The 22,933-nt window shown below is 52.1% G+C and overlaps 2 protein-coding genes across 3 annotated transcripts; one reads left to right on the top strand and one right to left on the bottom strand.

The window, feature by feature from the left end:
• Window positions 1-240: 240 nt before the first annotated feature.
• CSDC2 (cold shock domain containing C2) lies at window positions 241-9,589 on the bottom strand. Its single transcript, XM_037388649.1, has 4 exons — window positions 9,355-9,589; window positions 2,830-3,095; window positions 2,435-2,557; window positions 241-2,173 (listed from the first exon to the last, which is right to left on the bottom strand). Exons 2-4 carry the CDS (start codon window positions 3,003-3,005, stop codon window positions 2,011-2,013), a joined length of 462 nt encoding a protein of 153 aa, XP_037244546.1. The 5' UTR covers window positions 3,006-3,095; window positions 9,355-9,589; the 3' UTR covers window positions 241-2,010.
• Window positions 9,590-14,696: 5,107 nt separating this feature from the next.
• POLR3H (RNA polymerase III subunit H) lies at window positions 14,697-22,007 on the top strand. Of its 2 annotated transcripts, XM_037388648.1 has the most exons (7): window positions 14,697-14,811; window positions 15,188-15,359; window positions 16,586-16,682; window positions 18,280-18,366; window positions 19,350-19,413; window positions 20,249-20,456; window positions 21,128-22,007. In XM_037388648.1, the coding sequence occupies exons 2-7, from the start codon at window positions 15,249-15,251 to the stop codon at window positions 21,179-21,181; spliced, it is 621 nt and encodes a 206-aa protein (XP_037244545.1). In that variant the 5' UTR covers window positions 14,697-14,811; window positions 15,188-15,248; the 3' UTR covers window positions 21,182-22,007. The 2 variants fall into 2 exon arrangements, with proteins under 2 accessions (XP_037244545.1, XP_037244544.1); XM_037388647.1 differs by lacking the exon at window positions 14,697-14,811 and having other exon boundaries at window positions 14,820-15,359.
• The last annotated feature ends 926 nt before the right edge of the window (window positions 22,008-22,933 follow it).

Genomic DNA, 22,933 nt, shown 5'->3' on the forward strand with positions numbered 1-22,933 from the left:
CAGTCCTGGTCCCCGCTCCATCCTGGTGGGCAGCAGCCTCCTGTCCCAGGCACGGGGTCTGCTCCCCCTAAGCAAGGCTGGAGCACCCCAGGACCCCTGGGACATGCTGTGCAGAAGTGGGTGAGTCTGTCCTGCCATCTGGATAAATCCATGGGTGCTCCAGGTTGTTTATGCAGGACAGCCACTAGCATCCCCACTGCGACACGCACACGCACGACAAAGAGCCAGGATGGGCAGGGCTCATGGGAAAGTCACTTTTAATGGTTTATTGCCAATGTTACAAAGGTCGACAAACAGCCAGACAGGCGGGAACCACACCGGAGTTGTAAAAACACCAACAAGTCTAGGGTTTTAGTTTATTTCCAAAAAAAGAGAGAAAAAAAAGAATCAAACAAAGTTTGCCTTGGCCAAGCTGACTGCATGTCCTGGGGACTGAGCCAGTGTCACCACAGCCTCTGGGCGAGCTGGGCTTCAGGTTGGTAGTGAGATGGGCTGTGGGGTCCCGGGGCAGTCCCCACACCAGCCAGGGCTGGGGCAGTGCACAGTGGTCCTCCCAAATCCACAGGGCCCCAGCTGTCCCACGTGGCACCAGCCTTGACCCCTCCTCTCCTGCTTATGACAGACCCCTGTCCCCACTGCAACAGTGGCAGCAAGAAAGGTGGAAAAGGCCCTTCTCCATCAGTGCTGAGGACCAGCAGTGCCCACAGCTCCTGCTGAGCGGGTGCCTGGAGAGCCAGCTGTCACCTTTCATTGCTCAAGGGGAGCTGCTGGCACCCCGCTGTCCCCAACCACACTTTGAAATAAACCCTTTAGGATGCTGATAATTCCCGGAGTGCCGGCACAGGTGCTGTTCCCCTAGGGTCAGCTCAGGCCCAGCCCAGTGCATGCTGTCCCTGTCCCACCGCCCCCTGCCTGTCCCTCCCCGGGGTGGTGGGAGCCCACCTGGCCAGGGTACGGCGGAGAAGACCAAAAACGAAGTTTGTGCTTTGTATATGAGACCCTGCCTACACCAAGGGGCTGGGGAGGAGGTGGCTGCGCTCACCCCACGGCCGAGGCTACTCAAACCCCTGAGCCCCTCGCCCCCCTCGGCAAGCTACAGAGTTGCACACACACGCGTGCGCGTGTGCACGTGTGGGAAGGGGGTCCCCAGGGGGCTGGGGGTACAAGGGGAGGAGGAGAAGGCAGCCATCTCCCCAAAACCATGTCAGCACCAAGCCAAGAAAAGTGCGTTACCGGCCCAGTGGCGACGTGGAGCACAGCACAGAGGTACCAAGTGCACCCCTGCCCCATGCCCAGGCGCATCCCCCCAGGCACAATGCCGAGTGCCCTTGGCACCCTGCCAGCACCCATCTGCCCCTTAACTAAAATTTTTCTTTCTGTAAGCCACTCGCCTCCGCGTGGCACTGCTGACCTGAGATCTTCTGATGGAGCGACATGGCTCAGGCAGGTGCTGTGAGCTGCCAGTGATGGGGATGGGTCTCAGCCACCCAGCCCCCACACAGTGATACACCGCCCCACACCCCCCAGTCTCTCCCCAGCCCCACGGCATGGCCCGCTGCTGCCGTGCTGTGGGCAGCAGGACCAAGCAGGTGCCCATCTTGCCAGAGTGGGGTTCAAGAGGATGAGCCAAGCCCCCCCCCCAGCCTCTCCCTGGCCCCCTCTTGCTCTCAGCACCTGCTTCAGCCTGGAGCAGCTGGGGGGGTTGGGGTAGGACTGGTTCCTCTGCTCCCCGTGGCCTCGGGGGCAAGGAAGGGGACATGGGGCTTGGCACTGTCCCCAGAGCTGGGGGCAGCAGGGGACGGCTCTGCTTCCCCTGTTCTCCTCGACAGACACTTACAAACACACACAGAGAAAGGAAACCGTAACCTTATAAAAGACACCGAACGCAAACACCTGCGTGTTCTGGGGCAGCCCCAGCCCCGTTGCCGCCTCAGCTCCCCCTGCGCCCCCCACAAGCGGCTGGGCAGGCTTGTTCTGTGGGGCTGAGCGGCTGGCGGACCCCCTGGGCGCCTAGGAGCCGATGATCTGGCCAGACCATGTCTCGTGCTTCGTGTGAGGTGCCAGGTTGGTGAGGACCACCTCCACTGCCTGGAACTTCTGGTTCTTGGGAGGGATGGGGCAGACCTTGTATGTCACCTCGTCCCCCTCCACTGGGACGTACTCTCCCTCGATGCTGCAGGAGAGGAGAGGAGAGATGGTGGGGCTGGGGCCAAAAGCCCGATCCCTGCCCCGGACCACCCATTACCAAGGAAGGCACCCAACGTCCCAGCTGTGCTTTGGGAAAGAAAACCCACTGGCAATAGGGGATAGAGCACAGGCAGAGCCCCGTTCCCATGCCATGGAGACATCCCCACCCCAGCTCAAGGGTCTCCAGCCCCATGCTGAGGCACGGCTCCCCCGAGGTGTCTCAGTATCGCGCGACCCTGGGACTTACTCAGATACATGCACAAAAATGTCCTCTGTGCCGTTCTCAGGGGTGATGAACCCATGGCCCTGGGAGCGAGAGAACTGCTTGCAGACACCCTTGAAGATGGGGCCGGCAGAGGCACGTGCTGTTCTGTGGGAGGAAAGGGAAGGGATGGAGACGTCTCATGAGCAGCACTTGCCCGGGGGGCAGCACGGGGAGAAGTTTGCTATGGAAACATGGCGTTCCCTGAGACCTCACGGCACCCGCTCGCAGCACTCCAGGCAGGAGGGTGCGGTGATGCCGGGTGCTGTGACGGCAACATGCACCAGGCACAGAGTTCTGCAGGCACTGCTGGTGACTGCGGCCCTTGCTCGGCTCAGTCGGACAGCCCCGAAGCCACTCGCCACATGCCAGGTACTTACGCCGAGTAGGTCCTGGTCCTCTTGGTGGGGAGAGGGCTGGGCAGGTCCCGCAGCAGGAGGTTGCCCCGCTCCCAGATGCGGCTGCCCTCCCGCTGGAAGGGGAAGGTGGGCCACACCGGTGACTTGGGGGAGTGCAGGGGCGGCACTGCTGGTGGGGCGCTGGGGTCTGATGACATGGTGGGGCCAGCGGGTTCCTCCGTTTTGGGAACAGGCGGGTGGGTGGCAGGAGAAAGGGCGCCCAGGAGCACGGGTCTGCTGCCTGCGACCTGGGGAGCAAAGTGGGGGGTGGTTACAGCCCCCCCCAAGGGGGCTTTTGGCAGGGACGGTTTACTGTCAGGAATTGCCCCCTCTACTCCTGGCCCCACATCTGTGGGAGCAGGCAGCATGCTGCTGGCCTTTGGTACTTTGGAGATACCAACCTCCAGTGCTGGGAATAGCCCTGGCTCGGAGCAACCTGGGATATTTCAGCAAATCAATCTCAAGGGAAGAAAAGAGCCTGGTTTGTGGCTTCACCTTTCATTTTCCAGGATAATCCCACATATTAGAGGTGCAATCACTAAAACGCACACCCTGGGTGAAGGAGCAGCTGCTTGCAGGCTGCCATGGCTGGGAACATTTTGGGAAGGATGCACATGCAGCGCCAGCTTGCCCAGGCCCCCAGCCCCAGCCTCTAAGATTTCCCCCCAGCCCAAGATTTCTGCTTAAAAGGTGAAGAAAAAGGCCGAGACAACAAATACTTTAAGGTCAGGGGTCTAAGGTCTCCCCACTGCTGGAGGTTGCCTCAGCCCTATGGGATTTAGGACTCAACCCCAGCCCCAACCATCAGCTTGCTACCCACCCGTACATCCCTATGGGGAAAGGACACCAGGAGGCTACTGCAGAGCCCGAGACACAAGCACAGCTTCCTGCCACTGTGGTCATCAGGCTCCAGTTTTTGGCTGGCATCATGCGGTTTGCAAGGAGTTAAAGCCCCAAGGGGCAGAAACCCCACAATTTTGCAACCTTTGGCTGCTGGAGCATGTGCAAGATGTCGCCTGCCAAATAGCAGCAGCCAGAACAAGCACGGGCCTGGCTGTCCTTGCCAAACCACCCCAAGCACGAAACTCGGGGGGTTGTGCATTTTTAAGCCTTCCAGCAAGATGCTCTGGTGCATGATCAGCACTGCAGCCGCTTGCTCAGAAAGCCTTTGCTCTGACAATTTTTCTTCCCATCAGTCGCTACATCTGATGCTGGGTGCCTCTGTCTCGGGGTGCCCCACACCAGCAGCTGTTTGCGGGTACGGCAATTTGGGGGTACTGGGTGGGAGGTCCTCTGTCTCCATCATCCCTCAGGCTAAGGGGTTTCCCCATCATCTAGAGCTGAGGAGCCTGACATCCTGTGGAGTTACCCACCACCTCCTGCAGCCCCTCCCACCCTGCTGGGTATGCAGCATCTTTTGGGACAGTACCTGCACACACCAGGAAACTCAGAGAATATTTAATTTGATTTCTGACTCATCCACAGTCCCCTGAGGCATGGAGGCCCTGGAGGAACATACAAAAGGGGTCACCTCCACTCTGAAATTAGCAGACAACAAGGACATGGGAAAAGATTTCTAGAGCAGCTGAAGTTTCGGAGAGGGACCAGACAACTCCCCTCCAGGCGATCTGCCTGCCACCGGGTCCTGGCTGCTGCCACTGCAGCTTTGGTGCCCATCCATGCATCAGCCAGCATCCTAACAGCTGCCTCCTCTCAGCCTGCAGAGCTTCACCCCAAGGTCCAGGTGGCAGAGGCCATGCTAGAGTCCCACTCCAAGACAGAAGCCACCACCTTCCTCCTGCCCTCCAAGATGACTTCCAGGTGTGTCCATAAACCCCTCTGAAATGTCTCTCCCCTTGCTGGCTTCCCATCTGCCCCCAGACTAAACCCTTCATGCGCTTCAGCAGCTCCTCTCTGCCATAAAGCAACAGGAGCACACATGCCAGCCTTCTGCTCCATGGCCCGCCCTGCACTGGGGCTGCTCAGCTCCAGACCCGCCGGGCTCAGCATCCCCTGCCTCCGTGCCCAGGCTCAGCTCCTCCCCTGCCCTGTGCTCAGGCTCAGCATCTCTTTTCCCCATGCCCTTGGCTCAGCAACTCCTTCTCCCATTCCCAGGCTCAAGCTCACCATCTCCTTCCCCCACGCCCAAGGAGCGCAGAGAGGCTCAGGGAGCACCCAAGCGAGACACCCAGAGGCTGGGGCAGCCACCAAGCTGTTTCACTGCTGCCCATCTGTGCCCCCCGTCCAACCACCCTGCCTGCGCTGGCGAGCAGCCCGGCCACTTTTGGGCAGCAGAAAGCAACGTGGTCCCCAAGTGTCGCTGCAGGATCTGGCACCTTCCCAAGAGGTGTGAGGGATGGACAAGCAGGACAATCTGGGGGAAGCAGCCCTCAGTTCTCTGCCACATCATGGAGCTGCCACTATGAAAATGGCTTCAGCACAGCATGCCTCTTCTGTGCACGCTTCTGCTGATGAGGCCTTTCAGTTCCCCCACCAGATTAGGGACAATGGAGGGTATTTAACCTGAATAACGATGCTTGGAGCAAACTATTAGTATGCTGAAGGGGTTGGTTGGCACCAGGAGAAAGAACTTCCTCCAGCGGGTCCACAAGAGGCTAAAAAAATGGGTTTCCTACAGGCAAAAGAAATACACGAGGCAAAGGGGAAGGGGCGTGCAAGAGGGGGAGCCTTGCAGGGACAAAATGGCATGGGCAGCGGCAACCAAGAGTGTGTTTGCCTCAGGTTCTCCTGCAGGAACAGCCCAGGCTTGGGTGCCCTGGAAGGCTCGGTGGTTCGGGGGACGAGCAGTGGCGGGGGGTAGGAGCATGCTGGGCATCACTGGGGGAGAGGAGACAGACAGCCCGCTCCAGAGACCCAAGGGCAGTAACGGAGGGTGCCATCCTGGGGCTGCTGTTTGCCCCCACGAGCTGAGCTTGCCCCACACGGGAGAACAAGCCAGGCACGATCACCCGCAGGCACTGTGGAGGGCTCTGGCTGGTCCATGGGGATGTGGGGGAGAGCCCTGGCACAGGGCAGCCGCTCACTGGGGTGAGCCAGGGGACGGGCACAGCGAGGCTGTGGGACCCCCATCCTCGGGGGTATGCAGCCTGCCCTGGACGTGTTCCTGAGCAGCCTGCTTTGACTGAGGCATTTCCCCCAGCTCCTGCTTGTAGTGGGGGCTGCAGCAGAGACCCCTGTCCTGCAGCCATGCCAAGGCTGGCTCCCACGGCCAGCAGTGCTCTGGCCCACTCCAGCACCCAGCTCGAGCACCCAAATTTCTGGGTCAGCCTTGGGGCCCAGTGGCTGAACACCCAGCTTTGCTAGTGCTGGTGAAGCTGAGGCTAAGCGGGAGCTCTGGCACCGCTGGGGCTCCCAGGGCGGTATCGGGCCTCCCACCTCATTTAAATCCCTGCAGCAAACAAAGGGACCAAGGAAATTAAACTCATGGCAAAAACAAGCTGAGAGAAGAGGGGAGACTCAAGCATGTCCTCACCAGTGTCTCCTCCCCTCCAAGCCCAGTGGAAGAGAGATGAAAGCCTCTCCTGCCCTTCTTCTCTCCCGGTGCTCCACCCCACCATCCTCTCCCCAGCCCTTTCTCCATGCTGCAGCCTCAGCAGACGACAAGGAGGGGACACCTGAGGCACAGGAGGCATTTTCTCCCTCTCCTCCATCACCAAAAGTCATGCTAACCTCTGCCGGGGCCGAGAGAATCTCTCCCCACCCCAGGTCTCTCCCCGGCCTGGCAGATACCACCACCGACACCATGTCCACCCCATGCACGTATGTATATACAGTGTGAGGATGAAATGCAGGTCGCTTGAGGAGGCGAGCAGAGGCTGCAGTAGCCCGGCTCTGCCGTGGGGCACAGGAAGCCTTTCCAGCATAACCCCCCCTTCCACCACCGCTGCCAGACCTCCACCTCGCTTCCCCCCAACCCCCCTTGGTGGCTCTCCTCTGAGGGTCCCCTGGGGCAACAGTCCTCCGGGCCGAGGAGGTGTGTAAGCAGCACTGCCCAGCGCTCCCTGGAAGGGTCTTGCTCTCCTTTAAAACCACCCCCTACCCTGTCCATCTTTCCCCCTCCCCAAAGAAACCATCTTGGAGTGAAACCCCAGAGCCCTCTGGTGACAGGGTTTCCTTCGGTGGCAGCAGCCAGCTTTGCTTTTGTATTTTTTGGAGGGCAGGCTTCCGAGCCAACCTGACAGCCGGAGCGCTCGCAGGCGAATGCAGGAAACCCAGGCCAATTAAGGCAGACAGGCAGTAGACACATCAGCTTTTATCTCCAGATCCAAGTACCCCATTCATCACCAGCGACTGAAAGGTCTGCGGTTTATCAAATAAAATCACTGTCTCTCTCCTTCTCTCCAAAGCCAAACACACTGACTTGGGTGCTGGCTGTGACCTTGTTTAACTAAACAGCCTTTCAAGGTCCCCCAGAAGGGGGGAAGGAGCCTTTTGAAGAGGCACCAGCCTCCGTCTGCCACTCCCCGTTCATTAGCAGCAGCGAAGAACAGCCCCTCATGCATCCCTTGGCCGGGCGGGGGAATACATATTTAATTGGCTTAATCACCCTCGGCGAGTCGGCCCTCCCGTACCGTACCGCACTTCTTTGTGCTCCTTCCCATCCGCCAGAACCGCCGGGACTGCCCGGGATGGATGGACCAGCAGCCACTCTGCCGGTGGCCGTCACACTCCGGCTCTGGACCTGACCCTTCAACTGGCCCACCGGCGCCTTGATGGGCAGTTTCCTTTCATTCCACCATGTCCCTTCGCGAATCCCTGGCTCGGATGCTGTCTGCCATCACACTCAGGTCTCCCGAGTGCCGCTGCTCCCCCCACCCCAGCCGAGGAGCTGGAGGTTATTTTCCCTCTGCTGCCTTTTCCAGCGAGCTCCCGCACAGGCTCTTCCCTGCCGCTTGCCATCACATTTTCTCCATTGCTCATGACTGCCAGTGGCCCCAGTTCAGGAGTCCACTTTACCTCCCCACTCCTTCCAGTAGCTACCCCAGTAACAAAAAGGTCTCTGTTTGTCAAAAAGACACCCCATCTGCCCTGGCGACTGCAGCAGCCATCTCCTCACCCCACAGAGCAGTAAAAGCGATGTCCTGGCCCACTGCCATTCCCGGGGAGGCTGATGCCCTTCCAGACCCAGCCTGTCTAGACACGGGCTGAAGCAGAGAAGAGCAACACCCCTCCAGATGCGGGAGCATGCCCCCAGAGCTCGATGCAAAAACATAAATCCCATTTTTCAGTTGCTTGGCACGTTCGTGCGCTGAGGGACCCACCGACAATGCTGTGGACAGCAGAGATCCCAAATCGGCATCTCCCGGGGGGCTACTGTGAAGGGCAGGAACCAGCTGGGGAACTGGGATGGCTCCAGGCAGGGGTTACCGAAGCAGGGCCGCCGCAGGGCTCCCCGGCCTGTGTTTCTCCATCCTCCCTTCCTCAGAGGAGGCTCACAGCCTTTGCGTCTGGCAGGTTTTTATAAATGCTGTCTCTGTCCGATGCTAATGAAAGCCTCTCAGCCCCCTGCCACCTCCTTTTTTGGTCACCAGATCATGCTGTTAAAGAGTTAAATACCATGCAAAGCAATTTCCATGCCTACCCTGCATGCTAAAACCCTCTTTGCTGAGACAAATTACTATAGGAAAAATAAACCAGGCAGTTTTTGCAGAATAAACACTGAAAGCATCCCCTCCCCAGCTAAGCCAATCACGCTCACAACTCCAAGGATCTTTGCTGAGATAGTCTCGCCTACGATACAGCCTGCTTAGCGCTAAAATATGAATGTCACCTTTATGGATTGATTATAAGAAGCTCCCTTAGTCAGTGCTGGGCTGCCCAGTTCTTGGGGAGGCCATGGGGGAGAGCAAGCAGGCTGCCAGATGCAAAGGGGAAGCAAAGGGAGAAGCCATCATGGAGGCTTGATTTACCTTTTAAGCATATATGCATAATCATCACTACCAAATACCAAGTTTGTGGGGTTTGGTTGTTTTGTTGTGGATTTCTTTTTTTTTAATGAGAACAGTGTCTGCTCAAAGACCTGGCGAAATGTCCTCCTCGCTATCCTTCCTTCCTCCTTTGTAGATCTAACTTGCTGTCTGCAGGAATGAATAGAGCAGCCAGTCCCAAAGCAACCCCAATTCCAGCCCTCATCATTGTCAGACCGCTTTAATAAGATGGTTTTTTTACAAATCCCCTTCCCGTCACCTGGCAATCAGAGAGCTGGGTCCCAGCTGATCTCAGCCCCCCGTGGCAAAGCCCTGGCTATTAGCTCCCCAGCCAAAGCAGGCATGCAAAGCCGCACGCCGCCACCCCCAGAGGAGTTATTGTTCCTGAGGCTAGTGGGGAATAACCAAGCCAGAGGAGGGAAGTCACTCGTCACCCTCGCACCTCTCTGCCATCAAAAGGAAAACGCAGGTTTGAACGAAAAAGGCGGTGCGTGAAGTTTAACCTCCAGCTACAATAGCCTGGGCAAGCTGGATGGCCATTGTGCCTCCCCTCACTCACCTTCTTAGCAGCAACGGGCTCCGTGGCGCTGTGCTCTGCAAAGCATCGGTGCTCGGCAGGGCCGAACGCTCCTCCACAACCTTGTGAGGAGCAGCAGTCTCACCTGCAGCCCGGCTCTGGGGGCTCTCTCCAGCTGCCTGCCTGCCTGCCGGCTGCCTGCTGATGGATCTGCGGTATCTGATGTGTGTATGATGTGCGCCTCGCACACACACGCATCCACACGCCTTCCCCTGACGTCAGGGCCAGGCCAGGGGGAGCGGGCAGGTGGGAGGGATCAGCCTGGTCATTTCTGAGCTAGGCTTAAAGGAGCAAGTCGGTATGGGGGGCTGGAGGGGAGTCGGTCGGCCCCAGGGGGCTGCATCACTCAGGTTACACAAAGTGATGCGCATGGGTGGCATGGCCGGATGCAAAGGGGCACCCCACGGGCTGCAGAGACAGCGGAACCAGGAGTGGGAAAGCGCCAGAGGGGGAGATGGGGCCAGGAGGCCAGGGCTGGACCGGGAGGGGTCCCCCTCAACCGATCAAACCTCTCCCCTGTCACACCTGGTGCTGCTGCAGCCACTCTTCCCACCTGCTCAAGCCTGCAGTCCCCCAGGCACCCACGGGTGCCACAGTCACAGCACGGGAGCACGGGGGACATGCCACAAATCCACCCTACCACCCCGCTCCCCTGCGCTGGGCTCGCAGCCGTCACAAACCCAGGTGCTTTCTAAGGGTCTCATTTCTAGCAGCACACCATGCCAACCCCCTGACCCCCAAAGGTCTTTCCTTTCTGTTTTCCCCTGTGCTAGCATGACCGTGCTCAGGAGAGCCAGCACTGCAGGCAGAGGCAACGTCATAAACTGGCCAGAGAGTTTCTCTCTTGGGGGCTCAGGGTGATGCAATGAGGACAGGAATCAATCGGGCTTTTGCGCCCACTGGGGAATAGGGCGAGGAGTAATGGGGTTTAAATTGCAAGGAACAAGATTGATGCTAGACATTAGGAAACACTTTCTAACAGAACAGACAGTTAATTACTCAAGTAGATTGCCTGGGGAAGCACCGGAGTCTCCATCACTGGAGGTTTTTAAGAACAGGCTGTGTAGGCATCCTTTGAGGGCAATTCAGGTGATATCGGCCTCATTTTGGAGCAGAAGGGTGGACAACACCAGCACGTTATCACACAGGACCCTGTGATCCAGGAATAAAATTTGCAAGAACCCTGAACAACCATGGTAGAGTCAGTGCTGCAGTGAGCTGTCATGGGCATCTTGTCACACGGGGTGGTTGTGGGTTCCTTTTGGTTTCTTGAACATGACTCTTTCCTTGAGTCATTCTAAGTAGCTGAACATGATGGTTGTCAACGGTTCCACCAACGACCCCCAGCACAGCAGGGAGGCATACAAGTTGTGTGGGAAGCCACGAGGCATGGCACATGACCCTGGAGAGAGGGTCACAACTGCTTCCATCCATCCACGTAGCTGGGTGTTGATCCAGGTGGCTGTTCCAGGGGCTTTGGCAGGAGGACCAGATCACAAAGCAGTTCAGTCTCTCCTGTCAATGAACTATAATGCAGAAAAAGGCTCCATAGACAGGAGACCAACCCATAGTAAGGCCACCAAAGAGCACTGAAACCCCAGGTGCTGGTGGGTTCTGCCATTGCCCATCACACTCTGCTTGTGGCTTTTCAGGCAGTTTCCCATGACAAAACAGGAGCCTCATTCATCCCCTACAGACACCACAAGGCTCATCTCCCCATTCTACCCTTCAAAACCTTGCAGAAGAAGGGGAGGAGAAACCCAGCCAGCTCTCAGTCTCAGTTCCAAATTTCTCCTGAGATGGCCCATCCTCTCCTGGGGGACAGCTCCGCACATCCAGACCAGGAGGGTCCTGAGCTGGAAACAGCTAGAGGCCAGAAGAGTGCTGGGGACGTGTAGTGCAGGCATGCCCTCTTTTTCCCCAGGCATTTGTTTAATTTAACTTGTATATTGAATATCATAAATACCTGTGCTTCCCCACCCGATTGGTGGAACGCCAGGGTTAACTGTGTGCCCAGCTGCATGTGTTAAACAAATATAAACTGAACAGAGGAGACAAGTGTCAGAACCTGACTCTCCCACGTAGTCACTAAAGACTCTTGACGGAAAAGGCACAAGGAACTCAAAGTACATTTGATTGGAAGGTGGCTCTGGCATGTGCTGCAGCAGAGGAGACAGAGAGTCTAAAGCATGCAAAAATGATAAAAGGAGGAGAGGGGAAGCTTTGATCAGAGAGTGGGAGGGGGGTGCCAGAGATGCCTGCAGAGATGGAAGCAAAGGCAGGAACATGGAGGACTTTGTACGTGAGAAGATACATAATTCCTTCAGAGTCAATCAAAGAAGGGCCAAAACAGTCTAGATGCAAATTATCACTCAACTCCTCCAATGTCATTGAGCCAGTTTTCCCCGACAGCCATGGGGATGCAGGGGCAGAGAAGATCTTAAACAAAATAATTTGGGAGTTCCTTTCATTTTCGTCCCAGTTTCTGAGCCTTCAGGTAACTTCAAATAGTATTTTCCAGTTTTCCTGTACAATCGTGAGAATGAGAAATGTCTGGGATTTTCTCTGAGTGACAGAAGGACCCTTGTGCAATCCCTGGATTCCAGCAGCTGAAGTTTCAAAAAAAACCAGCAATCAAGAACCATGCTCCCAAATGTTGGAAAAGCCCCAATACTGCTGAGAGAGACTCTAGAGACTTTATGGTTATGTATGGAAAGGTGTACACAGGCGCTGTGGACTTGTGGATATTCATTGTGTTGGTACTACTGGGACAAAAAGAGACCGCTCAACAAAATGAGGCTGATCACACGATCTCCAACATCAAGATACCTTAGCTCTGGTGTTTAAATATAGCGTAACTCTGAACACTATCAATAGCTGAGTTGAGACTACACCCATGTTTTACAGGGCAAAGTTTGGCTTTTGTTTATATTTTTACATTGGAGACAGTAGTTATGAAATACGGAATTCCACCAGGGAGAAAATCTGTCGTGTGTACAAAGGCCCAGGCACACATGGCTTGAGATCGGTGGAGTTACCTGCAGGTGGTGAGACTGGAAAGCATTTCCCACAGCCCATGGTGTTACTGGTGGAGGCTGAGAAACTGCCAGACTCAGCTCTGGTAGTGTTTGTAGCCTGGTATCTAAGGCAGTGAAGCTCATCCAACATTGCCATCGCCAGCCTTCTCTCCACACATTTCAATTCAGTTTCCCCATAGTATCGAAGTACCTGCAAGTTTCACCAAAACACACAGCTGCGCAAAGAGGAATCCTATCATCTTTACTGAGGAACAGCCTGCAGTGTTCAGCCTTTGTCGGCAATCATAGAGCTGACACAGGAGAAAGATTCTCCACGTCCCTACCCCACAAGAGCTTGCTTGGTGCCTCCACTTTACAAGACACCAAAGACCCATATGTAAGACACAAGCCAGTATGAAGTGAGGCCTCGCAGCCCTGCTGCTCATACAGCTGTGTTTTGGCAGCTGTGGATCATACCGAAGGGAGAGGCATCTGCTTCGTATTGGGCACTCAACAGCTTCTGATGGGGCATGGCTATTGGAAGCATGAAAAATGTTAGCTTTAAGGAAGGGCTAGAAATGGAAGTGTGATACAGACTCTGTCCAGATCCACTTCTCTCCATCTCCCATGATCTCCCAGGTATTCAGCCTACTACTTCCCTGAAACCCTGCCCCTATTTAACCTTACAGTTCTTATGTACAACAGCATCCAGAGTGATCCAGACCTTGCCAATATTGTGTCTAACTTCTACCTCCTCGTGAGATACCAAGGTAATTCCTTCCCCTGCTATCAGAAGGACAGGGGCAGGAACTATTCTCCCTTCTGAAAAAGTATCTACAGATACCTGCAAAACCTGCACTCCAGCCAAAGGTCAAACCTCACACTGCCTGACCTGAGTGAAGCCAGGACAGAACAGCAAGGGATGTGGCACGTGCGCCAGCAAAACTGTGCCACGCTGAGACTAGTGCAGCCGCAAATGTAGCAAAGGAGAAAGGAGCTTTTGTAAGGCTCCTTGAAGTAGGACGAGAAGAGCAAGAAATGCTGTGGATTTGGGTTGAGGTGTCCTGATAGAGTGGTGTCTGCTGCATTGGCAGCAGAGCTCCTTGCTGAGATGGTAGATGCTGCTCCCAAGAAAAATGCTGCACTTCTCAGGTGACAGGGGAAAATTTGTTCCTGGGCCCCCCATTTAATATAGACACACCAAGCATGTGCAGACCAGCCATGTTTATTCAAAAGAAACCCACAGCACAACAGATCCTGGTGAAACAGGAGTAATTGCAAAGAGATCAGAAACTCTTTGGCCAAGACAGGTATCTTGTTAATGAGGTCTAGCTGCATATTTCCAACCTCGTTTCCCCCTTCCTGTTCCAAGGCAGCTCAACATTTAATGATTTCTTATCTAAAGCACTCATTACTGTCCCACTACGCACTGCTGGGGGTTGTGGGGGATGACATACTTAGCCGTTGCATCAAAGCCATTATGCTGAGAGTGCAGTTTTGACTGTCAGCCAGAGACGTTTGGTTTTCCTGGCAAATCTTTTTTTAAAACACACTTAAAACAATCTCCTTTCATTTTTTCTGACAAATTTCAGACATTAGCACACCCCCTTGTTTTCTACCATCCCTCATGCTGCTTACCTCACTGCAGAATGCATCGAGGCCTGCAAAACTATACCAAGGGGATTTTTTTTCGCTGTTAACACTCAGAATAAATTATTCCAGCTCTGGAATATCTGGACTATCCAGCTCCACCACTCTCTTGCTAATTTGTACCTGACAATAACCTCGACCTAAGTATTGGATAGTCACTGTTGTGAAAGGTGCAAGGGGTCTATAAACGCCCCTGGTTTTGCTGTGTACGTAGGCAAACAGCTGAAGTACTGGCTTTCCGACAAGTGCAAACTTTGATCTCTGCTGTACTGTCGAGATTGAAGCTTAAGAAAACGATAAATGAAAATACAGTACGTGCAACTGTGGATTGTTTCAGGTGAAACAGCCGCGGCACCGGAACCATTGCCCAAGGAAACACCTGCGGGGGGGAGCGGGGGCAGGTACCGAGCAGCCCTGCACAGGGCAGCCGGTAGCTGAGGACCTTTCCACGTTTATATTGACTAAAACCACACCCCTTACGGTGAGCACCAGAAATCAGCGTAGCCCTGGGCCGCCGGGTCCCGCCCCCCACCGGTAATGGCACGTAACGGAGCAGCGCCCTGCCCCGCGGTGAGGAGGGACAAAATGGCCGCCGCGGGGCGGGGCGCTTCGCTCCGCCTGGCCGGCGCGACGCGGCAGGGCCCCACCACGTCCCCTGAGGGCTCCGCCCCGTGTCAATCAGAACGCAGGCCCGCCCGCCGAGGGCGATTGGCTGAGGCGCCGGAAGTGCCGTGGACCCGGAGAGCGCGCGGCGGGGCTTCGCGTGCGGGAGGTGGGTGAGGGAGCGGCAGCGGCCCAGCCGGGCTCCCCCGCCGCCGGCCCGCCCGCCCGCCCTGCGCCTCCGAGCCCCGGGCTGCCTGGCGGCGCGGCTGCTGGCGCGCTCCCCCCGTTCTCTGCAACGGCGGCTGCCTGGCCGCCCACCCCGGACTGCGGTTGCGTGGCCACCTTCGACCCCTCTTCTTCTTGCTCTCCGCAACGGCCGATGTGCGGCCGCCCTCACCCCCCCAGGCTTTCTCCCCCCCGGCCCGTTCCCCCCAGCCCCCCCGGGATAGCCGGGGCGCTGCCCCGCTGAGCGCCGTGCAAGGCGTTGGGGGGGTTTCCCAGGCCCGCCGCTCATCAGTCGTTGGGGGTCTGGGTTGTCCTTGCAGTGTTGCGGTTCCCGAGGCTGTTGGTGGCTTCTCGCTCAGCTCAGAGGCGCTCCCCACCGCCATGTTTGTCCTGGTAGAGATGACTGACACAGTAAGAATTCCTCCCTGGCAGTTTGAAAGGAAACTGAATGAATCCATTGCTGAAGAGCTAAACAAGAAATTGGCCAATAAGGTAAAGCGGGGCTCATGTGTAGGTTGATACAGGTGTCATAACATCCCTGAGCATTTCTTCCTTTTATTTGTTCCTAATGAGATGTGTGGGTGAAGTATCGGAATAGTTTAGATGCGGAGGCCATCCTCAGCGACTGAAATAACAGAGATTGTAAACAAAGAGGCAGCCATGTATCATCTCAAAGGGTACATTTTTCTAATGGCCAGTGCTGTAATGGGAAGATACTGAGATTCCAGATGGGGCAGAGAAGCATGGAAGAGAAGTGAGAGTAACTACTGGTTTGTGTGTAGAGTACTGATCTGAAATGCAGTCTGAAAAATGGATGCAAACTAATCCATCTAGCAGCGGAATTTTTTCAAAAAGTGATGTAAATAAATGTAGAACAATAATACTGAAAGAGAAATGAAGGTATTAATGGATGACTTGGTCTGTGGTTAGTACTTGAAATGTAGTGTGGCAGTAAGAAGTTGGTCTTTGGTGCAGGATATAAAGAAGTGTTCTGTTGTAGACCAGGAGGTCACAGTTTCTCTGTGCATCCCGTAGGACTCTGATTAGCATATGGCTTTCAGTGCAAAGCAGGTGCAAAACTCAAAATACAGGTTTTGAGTGTGAAGGATGCTCAGAAGAGCAACCTGAAGCGGTGAAGAGTTGTGAATAGCAGATTATATGGACAGGTTATGAAAAGCAAAAGGCTTCCCTCATCTGCTAGTGACTGGTGGATGTCTCAAATTTTGTGGGCTGTGAAGCAATCTTGGAAGTAGCAGAGAAACCAGGAGTTTTCGTCATGTCTCCCCAGAGCTAGTACAATTAAAGATAAAGGCACAATTAAAGACAAAGGCAAGCCTAGAGACTTCTGAGAGTTTAATTTTAGTGAAAAGTTTTTTTAGCCTTTGAACAAACTGTGGGGCTGGTGGGCAACAATAGCTGTGGGCAACTGTTCACTGTCTTGGCGGTTCAGCTTCTCTCACCACTGACAATTGCCACAAGGATTTCTGTTTGTAGCAGTGCTCTTTACACGAATACATGTACTCCTGTAACACTCAAGTTAGGGATTCCCCTACAATGCAGTGTGGTTAGGCCTGGCAGGGGCTGTTGAAGGGAGTTTACCTCCTGGAAGCCTCCCTTCCATCTTACCACCCTTCTGTTGCCTTCTTTTGAAAAGGCGTGTGTAAATTTGATGGTTTGCTTGATTTATTGCTTTTTAATTTTTTTTTTTGTTTGAGCAGGTTGTATACAATGTTGGCCTCTGCATCTGTCTGTATGATATCACAAAGCTGGAAGATTCATACATATTCCCTGGAGACGGTGCATCACATACCAAAGGTATATTCTTGTCCTCAGTTATTTAGTGATCTGGAAATGTAAACTGAGTTCGATTGTTAAGGGAAGTAAATTTAACGGAACTCACTGAGGTTCATAGCCTTAACTCTATTCCTCTTAGGAAGACAAGAGGGACATGGCAAAAGTTAGCTTCTTTCCTTTGCATTTTTGGGGTAAAAATAACAGTTTTAAATAGGCAGTCCTGTTTGTCTTCTCCCACAGCCTGTTTCTGTTCTACAATTAGAGCCATAGGTGTGGGGTAAGGAAGAGGTTAATTTCATTTAGAATGATTGGAAATCTGCATGTAGAAAATAAGTTGTTTTGCACTTCTCTAGTATTTTTTCTTTTTGAAGTTTATTTTCCTTAGCTAGAATGTTGAAACATGTTTCATTTGCACAGCATTTGATGCTGTTTTCCTAGCTGGAAGTTTTGTTACTTTTTTTTGTTGAGACTTAGACAGATCTGGTTCAGCATACATTTCTAGTGACTTTTTTTAAACTGAGAAATGACTAAATTATTTACTTTGACTTTTGGAAAATCTGAGCAAAAACTGGAAGTAAAGGCATAAAAGCAAAGTTCATGTATTATTTTAAGTTAAAATAACTTTCTTTGAAAGTAGAAAAATGCATCTCTTTCCAGTTTAATTTTCAGTGTGGAAGCGTACCTTGAACAAATGACGTTTCCTGTTAGAAGAGAACTGGTCTGACTGTATGTGGCTCCCCTTGTCTAAATTTTAACTCCAATAGAACTTGCTGCCTGCAAATAAAAGCTTCTCCAATACTGAAGGAGGATGGCAGGCTTTCCTGCTTGCTTTGATCTCCATTCAGCTTCTTAACTTTGAATTACTCCTTGAACCGAAACAAGAGAATATATTATCTCTGAGCTTGGAAGAAAGTCTGCTTTTAGAATCTGGGGTAGCACTTCGATAAGTCCTGCTGTGTCTGTAATAACTCTAATGTACTGCATGACGTTGTGTAAAAGAGGAGCACCGAGTATGGACAGCTAAGATGTTAAAATGGCTCATAAGCATTATTTGGCTAAGATTGTCATAGTGTAACGTTCTTATAAATGCAAAATCTTTAGTTAGAAACATTTTATTTAACCTGGATGAAAAATCCAATTATGTTAGAGAATCTTATTTACTCTGATAATATTTGATACCATATATTTCATGTAAAGAAAATACAGCATTGCTGACAAAAGGAGCAGAAGTATTACAAGGAAGTATAATTTCAAGTGATACTCTTGGCTTTGAAGCATTATGGGGGAAGGCTTACATTGTAACTTAAGCAGAGGCCCTGCTCCATGTTCTTCATCTTACAGTTAATTCCATGACCTTAAACTTTCGCAAGATTGAAGAGCAGAGAACAGGACACTGCTGATCAACTGCTGTTCAAATTCATACAAAACAGTTAGGAATCAGGACTCTTATTCCCATTTTCCTATTTAATCAGAGCCTTTAAGGGAATTGCAAAAGAAACTGGGTAAGCATTTTAGAGGGCATATAGGATGTGGGATTCTGTTTTAATGGCTGCCACCCTGTGGAAGGAGTATAGTTCACTAACATGGACATAACACTAATGGTCTGTTTTCTTTGAAGTGCATTTCCGCTATGTGGTCTTCCATCCCTTCCTGGATGAGATTCTGGTTGGACAGATTAAAAGCTGCAGTCAGGATGGCGTTCACGGTAAACCGCAACTTCTAATGTTACGGACACGTGAGCCGCAGAGCTCTTGGGTCTATTGAGGTTCTGTGATTGCGGGTGATACAGTGCTGTCTGTAGGCTGGTGAAAGGCTATTGCTGGCCTCTAGTCCTGCTGCCATCTGAGGTGGTTGGTAGCTGGAGCCTGGCAGCTTCCTGGGCCCTTGATGGTTTTGTCTGTACTCCCCTTTGCTTTGTCATTCATGTGCATGCCCAAGAAGAACAGGCAAGCCCATCTGGAGCGCAGACTGCATTCATTTTCTTGCTTTGGTTAATAGAATTTGTTTTTATCAAAGTGGTAGTGTTGGCTTGTGTTGGTCTGATAGATCATCCCTGTAGTGGTGTGCAAATTCATGATTGTTTCCTCTACCTGGAAACATGGCAGGGAAACGTCTTTGTGAGCACAAAGTGCTGTCAGATTCATGGAATATGTAATTGACGAGTTGCTTTCCTTTCTCCCATGGAAGCAAGCTCCTCTGCCCAGTTGTTAAGTCAGGACAATAAGATTATCTTGTTTGCATTTGTTGCTGAATTTGGGCATGTCCACACTGATAAAATTCAACATCATGAAATCTCAAGGGGGAGATTGGGGTTGTTCTAACTTTATATTGGTCTTCATTTAACATGTTACATCTGTAATTTCTAAGCTCTTTTCTGTCACAGACCTCTATAGCATCTGACTCATTTCTTGGAACGCTTTCATTTCTAATCCTGTTCCAAAGAGTCTTTTCCTTTCCCAGCGGGCTTGAAGACTGTGCCCTCTGTTGCTGTGTGTACTTTCAGCTGGGTGGTTGCTTTGCTGCCAACTGAAATTGAACGTTGTGGCTCAAAGAATAATTCCTGCATGATCTCAGATGTCCTTCCTGAAAGAGGAAGGAGAATGCGTCTAGAAATGCATTTTAGGAATTGCTGTGGTACATCATTTGCAAAGAATCATTTTGGTCTTCATCAGGATATTTTCTCCACAGTTTCTATTGGGTTCTTTGATGATATTGTCATCCCACCAGAATCCCTGCAGCAGCCAGCTAAGTTGTATCCTTTGATCACCTTTGATAACTTCACTACTTCATTTCAAAAGATTGTGCAGTGCTGGTCCCACAGGCATTCACTACTGCAGCAATGTAGGTGCCCAGTGGCAGAAGCTAAGCTGTTGTGTTGGGCAAGTCCCGCAGACCATTATCACAGCTAGACAGGCCTCACGCTTATTAGGTTTTGCAGGGTCATTGTGCCCGCTGATAGAATTGAACGGCAGTGTCCCCTGAACAACCGCAGTGTAATCACTGCCTCTAGTCTTGGCTGTTGCTGAAGACAGAATGCAGGTTTTACCACATCATGTAATGTCTAGGTCAGGGGTCCTCAAACTACGGCCTGCGGGCCGGATACGGCCCCCCAGGGTCCTCAATCCGGCCCCTGGTATTTACAGACCCCCCCTGCCACCCCCCCGGGGGTTGGCGGGGGGAACCAAGCAGCCGCAGATGACTGCCTGCCACTGCATCCGCGCACAGGCCCCCTGGTTAAAAGGTTTGAGGACACCTGGTCTAGATACATGGTGTGTCTGATATACTTAATTGTGGTAGATAAGATCTTCTGGGGTTTGAGGGGGTTTGCTTGTTTAGGGCTCTTTGTTGTTGTTTTTTTTGAGGGGTGGGTAATCCCAACTCTGCCCAGCAGCATACACCTTGAAGCAGGAAAATCGGAAACAAGACAGGCGTCTTGGGCTGCACAGATGGTGGCCCAGGATGGTGCAGTGCAGTTTGAGAAATAATTGCGAAAAGGCTTTGAATTGAGTCTGTTCTCAAAATTGTCAGAAAGTGATCTGTCAGGCAGAGTGCTGATTGTTTCCATCCTTAACCCTTGGCATGGCCAGCGATGAAGCAGAGCAGGTGTGGGTGTGGGAATATGAGACGGAAGAAGGGGCCCATGACCTCTACATGGACATTGGGGAGGAGATCCGCTTCAGAGTTGTGGACGAAACGTTTGTCGATACATCACCGACAGGTCCCAGCTCTGCACAGGCTTCCACTTCAAATGCCACAGAAGAAGTCCAGAAGAAAGAGGCACCCTACACTCTTGTGGTAACTGTGCATAACTCATAAACCCTTGTGAATGTTGTGGTTTATTCTATATCTAAAATAGCATCCCTTTCCCAAGGAACTGGTTGCTTTAAGCTGACCATGAAGCAGAGAGTCACAAAATGAAAGGAGTGGAAAAGGGGAGAAATGAGATTGTTCTTGTAGCGGCTCTGTGTTAGCTACATGTTTTCATTGGAACAGTTTGTGGTTGGTGGTGGAGTTCCCCCCAGGACGCCAATTTGAAGCAGGCTGCGGTTGCAGGACCTGCGGGTAGAAGTGAGCATGTGAGGAGTAGAGCTGGGAGAACCACATCAAGGTCTGCACAGCAGCTGAACAGTCTGGCCCCCGCTGTGTTTGGCACAAGACCCACCTGAGTACAGTGCAAGAGAAAGATGGATCTAACCCAGTGAAAGCTGTGTTTTCTCACAGCTGGAATATGTTGGGACAGTCAGGAGTAGAATGGGCAAGTGCTTGACTTTCAAGTGTTGAACATTTGGTGTAGTGTTGACAAGCTTTAAAGGAGTTTGGGCAAGTGCTTAGCAGGCTCTGCTAGGAAGGCAGAGTGAGTGCCTCATCCATAACTTGGGGGGAGAGATTTTACATTTTTATGTGTTTACTGCTGTATTCTCTATGCACTTCACAACTGAACACTCTATTCTTCTGTCTGTGAACAGGGATCAATCAGTGAGCCAGGCCTGGGCCTCCTGTCATGGTGGACAAACAGTTAGCTGCAATCAGAGCCTGCTCCACAGAAGATCTTTCCGATGGACGTTTGGGGTATAATGGGGTTCTGCTGGTGCTCAGCGCTGCTCTGAAGCTGAATGAGAAATTAGACCTGCCATTCTCGTGTTTCCCCTTCAGCTTCCAACCTGCCAGACAGACACAGTCGCTTTCAAGAAATGTCTTCACTGATCTGTAGAAGTGAATTTACAGGCACAAAAAGCCTTGAGTGCAGCAGCAACAAACTCAGCTGGAGCTTTGGTCTCCTGCCCTGGAGGGAAAACTGGGGAGGTCTTTACTTGCCTGAATTAAGAAGGGAGTTGACTTCAGTGAGTGAAAGCAGGAGAGAATACCTGTCAAGAAGTATTGCATACTTGGGCTTGGAGTTTGATTACAGAAGGGTAGAAACTTGCCATTCTTTTGACAGAAAATGGAAAAGAAACAGCAAAAGACTAGATTTAATAGAGGTGTGGTACTCTGGAGACCTGGAAGATGCTGATGCTGGGAGGGCAGGGGAGGTGGCAGTAATCCGCTAAGAATGGGAACTTAACCCAAGGATGAAGTCAGCCAAAAAGAACTGGAATGACAGTTTACCTAAAATTAATGTAGGCTCTGTGAAGATGACCACTATGGAAAGCTATAGGCTGCTTACTGTGCTGAATGGAAATACTTTATTGGGTGGGTTGTGTTTATGTAGAATGAGCTAAACTTTGCAAGAGTTTGACTGAAAATGCATAATTATGAACTGAAATGGACCAAGGCTGCTTTGAGCAAGCTAAGTACTTGTTTGTGGGGGTGTGTTAATACCAGAAACGGAATAAATAGTAAAACCCACCCAGCTTGCCTTCCTGTACAGTTTGTGGGGAAACTTAGCTTCCTGCCTAGGAGGAAGAAAAAAGTTGCCTCCTGCAGTTTAGCTATTTGGATTTCAAGGCAGACAGTGTTGAGACCAAACACTTTGCTCTGCTCTAACAGCCAATAACTAACAATTGCCATCACCCTCCCTGACAGCAGTAAAAGGAAAGGGGGGAACAAAACAGTGAGTAAAATCTATGCAGGGCCCATTGCCAAGAGAGTGATGTTGCACATAATTACAAAGCCAGCCACATTTGGCAGGAAGGGGCTATAATTCCCTGGGATAGTGGGTCTGCTTAACCTCCAACTGTGAAAACAAAGCCTGAGTCATCAGCACCCTCCCTGCAGCGTCGTTAGAACCCCTTAATTCTGAACTGTTATTCCTGGTGCATTGCCCTAATTAAAAGGGAGCCTAGAATTCTTTAGGTTCACATAGTAACAGGTCCATCTGCTCAGACAATAAGCTTACTGAATGCCCTCTATAGCACGGTAGTGCTCAGACATGCAATCATCTAGCCCAGTGGAAACAAACTGTTTGCAGAAAAACCTCAGCTGTTTGTATGGGTGGAAATTTGGGTGAAGTTGTCTGGAACAGCCAGAGATGCTTCACCTAGCAGGGGGGAAGAAAACAGCCCAGGTATGTCCAAGTAGCTGTTGTGCTCAGCTCCCGTTTCACAGGGTCAGAGCTCTCGCTCTGTGTGCTGTTCTAATGAGGTACTCCTCAACACCAGTCTCCTGTTGTGGAGAAAGTAAGTTGTACTTGAGGAAATTAGTTTACTGCGTGATGCTGGGAAAGCATATAAATCGCTTGCTCCTTGCACATTTGTCATTGTTGCCCTAGGCAGGGATGTAGCTGGGAAGGGGGTGATAGTCACACATGTAGCCTGCAATAGGTTAAAGTGCAA

This window comes from Falco rusticolus, chromosome 5, assembly GCF_015220075.1.
Source record: "Falco rusticolus isolate bFalRus1 chromosome 5, bFalRus1.pri, whole genome shotgun sequence".
NCBI classification, from domain to species: domain Eukaryota; kingdom Metazoa; phylum Chordata; class Aves; order Falconiformes; family Falconidae; genus Falco; species Falco rusticolus.

Bases quoted from the DNA above. Each gene is read 5' to 3' on its own strand.
- CSDC2 (XM_037388649.1), bottom strand. From the start codon at position 3,005: ATGTCATCAGACCCCAGCGCCCCACCAGCAGTGCCGCCCCTGCACTCC. The intron at 2,558-2,829 runs GTAAGTACCTGG...TTCCTCCCACAG, and splicing joins AGGACCAGGACCTACTCGGC to AACAGCACGTGCCTCTGCCG. The intron at 2,174-2,434 runs GTAAGTCCCAGG...CCTCTCCTGCAG, and splicing joins ATTTTTGTGCATGTATCTGA to CATCGAGGGAGAGTACGTCC.
- POLR3H (XM_037388648.1), top strand. From the start codon at position 15,249: ATGTTTGTCCTGGTAGAGATGACTGACACAGTAAGAATTCCTCCCTGG. The intron at 19,414-20,248 runs GTATCCTTTGAT...TGGCATGGCCAG, and splicing joins CTGCAGCAGCCAGCTAAGTT to CGATGAAGCAGAGCAGGTGT. The intron at 20,457-21,127 runs GTAACTGTGCAT...GTCTGTGAACAG, and splicing joins AGGCACCCTACACTCTTGTG to GGATCAATCAGTGAGCCAGG.